At 59.5% G+C, this 3873-nt stretch overlaps 1 protein-coding gene across 2 annotated transcripts; it reads left to right on the top strand.

The window, feature by feature from the left end:
- The first annotated feature begins 623 nt into the window (after nucleotides 1–623).
- Nucleotides 624–2463, top strand: HELT (helt bHLH transcription factor). 2 transcript variants are annotated; one of them, XM_070253463.1, is made up of 4 exons: nucleotides 624–650; nucleotides 1075–1179; nucleotides 1449–1545; nucleotides 1967–2463. In XM_070253463.1, the coding sequence occupies exons 1-4, from the start codon at nucleotides 624–626 to the stop codon at nucleotides 2461–2463; spliced, it is 726 nt and encodes a 241-aa protein (XP_070109564.1). The 2 variants fall into 2 exon arrangements, with proteins under 2 accessions (XP_070109564.1, XP_070109563.1); XM_070253462.1 differs by having other exon boundaries at nucleotides 1964–2463.
- The last annotated feature ends 1410 nt before the right edge of the window (nucleotides 2464–3873 follow it).

The following is a 3873-nucleotide window of genomic DNA, read 5'->3' as shown; positions in this document are numbered from 1 at the left end:
GCGGAACAGCCTATTAAAGGCTTACTTAATTACTTTAATGACTCTGGACAGGCTTTAAAACGCACTCGGCGCTGGGACTGTGGGCTTGCTGGGATTTGTAAACAGGCAATCGTGTGAGACTCAGCGGTGGGACTAAAGGAGGCGACGCTGTTTTGTGAGGGTCCTCGCCCCCCGGTGCCCGCGGCCGCTGCGCCCCTGCGCTCCGCGCCTGCGGCTGCTGCAGGCGCTCGCACACCCGCCGGCCCCAGTTTACCGCCTCCTTTTCCCGCCGCGGCTGTTGCCATGCAAATGTTGGTCCCCCGCCGATCACGTGTCCTTTGAAGGGCCACGTGGATTAACAAAGCTGATCTGCCCCCAGCTCGCCCCCCTCGGCTGCTAAATTTTTTTTCTTAACTTCTTTAAAAGTGATCTTGAATGCATACATCCCCCAAACGCAGCTCCCCTAATCCTATGGAATAATTCAACTCGTGAATGCACTTGGAGTCCTAGATGACCGCTTTATAAGGCAGCCTCTCAGAGTGGGGAGGCCGCAGTCTACCTGGGACCCTCGAGGAGGCACACGGGCCGTAAAGTGGACGGGTGCCTCGCGCCACTGCCTCTCCGGTGGGCGCGTACTGACCAGGATGTCAGACAAGCTCAAGGAACGCAAAGTGAGTTGGCTGAGCCCAGACGGTTCTTGCGCCCTGACGGTGGGGGCGTCTGGCTCCCTGAGCCGCCACCTGGCTGGACCGACGGCAGGGACGTGGCCACACGGGATTTCTCGTGCAGAGGAATCCTGAGGGGTTTGGGAAGACAATGAGGATAGAGAGAAGACTCCTCGACCAGGAGAAGCCCACGCTCGGAGACTGGTGGCCACCTCCCCAGCGCCCTGGCGCTCAGCTTGGCGGGGTGGCTCAGCGGGCAGGGAGGCTGGAAGGGGAGCGCGCCCGCGCGGTCGTGAGAGGGCTGAGCTCATTTGACCCAAGTGGGGAGGGGCGTTGGGAGCTGGGAAGACAGTTGACACGCAGGTACAGCCATGCTTTTGACGACTCCCTGGGCAAAGTCAATCCTAAACATACAAACTTTTGTTCGCAGAGAACGCCCGTTTCCCACAAAGTGATAGAAAAGCGCAGAAGGGACCGGATTAACCGCTGCTTGAACGAGCTGGGCAAGACAGTGCCCATGGCCCTGGCGAAGCAGGTAAAGTCGGTGGCCAGAATAGTGTGCCAGGCGCTGAGGACTCTCCGCTGCCACTCCTGGCGAGATGCCGGGAGTCTGGGGATGGAGAGGGCCTTACATGTGGGCCTCCCTCCCCGGGGGCCTGAGCGCTGAGTGAGCCCCAGGCGGCCCTGGCGCAGACCCTCAGCAGCGCCCTGCTCGCTGGTGCTCTCCAGATAAAACCGTGCACCCAGCCTGGGGGTGGCCTGAGCCCGCTGGGCCGCTTAGAGGCGCCCTTCCTCCTTTTGCAGAGTTCCGGGAAGCTGGAGAAGGCGGAGATCCTCGAGATGACCGTCCAGTACCTGAGAGCCCTGCACTCCGCTGATTTTCCCCGGGGAAGGGAAAAAGGTGGGCGCGGGGTGGGCAAAGAGGAACCTGGGTAGGGAGCGAGCGCCACACAGAGCCCTGGGGACCGGGAGTGGGAGTGAAGGGGCGCTTGCGGCAGGTCTCCTCTCTGGACGCTGCTGGAGCGGGGGCCGGCCAGGGTCCCCCGAAAGCTAAGGGGGGCTGGAGAACAGGTTTCTGAGGAGAGTGGTTCCGTAGCCTCCTTTCAGGTCAGGCGAGCCTGACCCCACCCCTCCCTAAGGAAAGGGAGGTCGCTTGCTTGGGCTTTTCCAGTCTCCAGATTAGGCAGAGGGGAGAGCGCGCCTCAGGTGGGAACTTTGGCCAGAAAACGTGATGGGAGGTACCTGGCACCCGCTTGGTCTCCCAGTAGGAAGGGGTCACTCAAGGTTTTTCCTTTCTGCGGTTTTTCTCCCGCCTCCAGCAGAACTGCTAGCAGAGTTTGCCAACTACTTCCACTACGGCTACCACGAGTGCATGAAGAACCTAGTGCATTACCTCACCACTGTGGAGCGGATGGAGACCAAGGACACCAAGTACGCGCGCATCCTCGCCTTCTTGCAGTCCAAGGCCCGCTTGGGCGCCGAGCCCGCCTTCCAGCCCCTGGGTTCGCACCCGGAGCCGGATTTCTCCTATCAGCTGCACCCGGCAGCGCCCGAGTTTGCGGGCCACAGCCCCGGTGAGGCCTCCGTGTTCCCGCAGGGCGCGGCTCCCGGGCCCTTCTCCTGGCCGCACGGCGCGGCCCGCAGCCCGGCGCTTCCCTACCTGCCCAGCGCGCCCGTGCCGCTCCCGAGCCCGGCGCAGCAGCACAGCCCCTTCCTGGCGCCGGTGCAGGGCCTGGACCGGCACTACCTCAACCTGATCGGCCACGCCCACCCCAACGCCCTCAACCTGCACGCGCCCCAGCACCCCCCGGTGCTCTGACGCCGACGCGCCCGCCAGATGGCTCTGCGCTTCGCGCGCTGCTTAGGAGAAATACTCTATATTGTACAGGTGTAAATACTGTGCCAACAAAAACCTGGGTGGGAGAAGGCCAAGAGCGAATTAGTCTTGTGAAGGATATCCCCTTGGCAATAAACGTTTCTATTAAAGAGACATTTCTTTGTTACCTCTTGCTCCTCCACAACCTATCCTTTCCCAGGTGCTGAGGTCGCGAGGCTGATAGGAGCCAAGGTGACAGCCCTCGGTAATTTGGGGAGGTGGCGCTCCAGGATCTGGGGGAGGGGAAAGGCTAAAAGGCGGCGTCGTTTGAGGGCAGGATTAGAGGCTCCCCCGGGGCTCCAGACCAGCATCCGCCTCGCGCGCATCTTGGGCGTTTGCCTCGGAAAAAGGCAGACGCGAGGAACAGGGCCTTTGGCTCTCAGAAAATGAAATCGAAGAACCCACCCCAAACTGGCGCGGGCGGACTTTCGCCAGCCTGGAGCCTAGGCGCCCTGCCTGCCCCGAGGCGGGCCCCGGGGCGCGCGCACCACGTGCCCGTCACTCTGGCGCGCGGCGAGACCCGAGCCGGCCGGACGCGTGACTGGGTCTCCGGTCTCGTTAAGTCTCTGTAAAAAATATGTAGAGGAAGTAAGTTCTGATTATGGCTTAAAAACATCCTACGAAGCTTTATTTTATCTTCGGATGACATCTACTCGGCGCCCGAGGGGTCAGGGAAGCTGGCTGTGCCTTTGCGCACAAATCCGCTCAGCTTCGGGGGCGCCCGGCAACCACGTGAGAGGCCGGCCCTGGCCGGGGTGGGAGATGGGCTCCCTGGGGGATTGTTCCCTCCGCCGAGCCCCACCAGCCGGCTCTGGCGCGGGGTGGAGAGCTCGGTTCTCGGATCAGGTTCTCTGGCCTGGTGAGAAACGCCTCTCCCTTTCCCCGAGGGGCGACTTTAACCTTCTCGCTCCACCCAGAACATAGTCAGGAACATAGTGGGGTCTGGGGGAGACTTGGCTAGTGATCTTTAGGGGATTATGGTTTTCAATTCTAGTCGGATCTGCGCCTTACCCACAAAACAGCGATTCCTTTAAAACAGCAAACTAAAATCCTGTTTTCTATGACCCAAACAGCCAAATGAGCCTCACTATTGTCTTACGTAAACAGGTAAATGAACAAGATATCCAATCGGCTAAAGTTGTGTTTGTGGGGATTTAAATTTTTTTCCTTATTTTTTTCTTTGCTCCCGTTAGCTTTGAGGCCCTTCAAATAAATAATTCGAAATTATGTAGCAGGTTTTCCTCTGTTTCCAGAGGCCATTTAGCTGAACTATGGTGATTTGTCTTCTCCCAGATTAACTGGAGGAAAATAAATTAACTTATTCCATTTCTGTGGACAGGGTTTAAGGGAGCT

Source organism: Equus caballus, chromosome 27 (genome assembly GCF_041296265.1).
Source record: "Equus caballus isolate H_3958 breed thoroughbred chromosome 27, TB-T2T, whole genome shotgun sequence".
NCBI lineage: Eukaryota > Metazoa > Chordata > Mammalia > Perissodactyla > Equidae > Equus > Equus caballus.
Note: the sequence above shows the minus strand (reverse complement) of the source record. Positions and strands in the feature narration are given on the sequence as shown.

What these genes read in the sequence shown, in the direction of transcription:
- HELT (XM_070253462.1), top strand. Translation starts at nt 624, where the DNA reads ATGTCAGACAAGCTCAAGGAACGCAAA. An exon ending in ACAAGCTCAAGGAACGCAAA is followed by an intron (nt 651 to 1,074) that starts GTGAGTTGGCTG and finishes TTTTGTTCGCAG; the next exon opens with AGAACGCCCGTTTCCCACAA. An exon ending in TCCCCGGGGAAGGGAAAAAG is followed by an intron (nt 1,546 to 1,963) that starts GTGGGCGCGGGG and finishes TCCCGCCTCCAG; the next exon opens with CAGAACTGCTAGCAGAGTTT.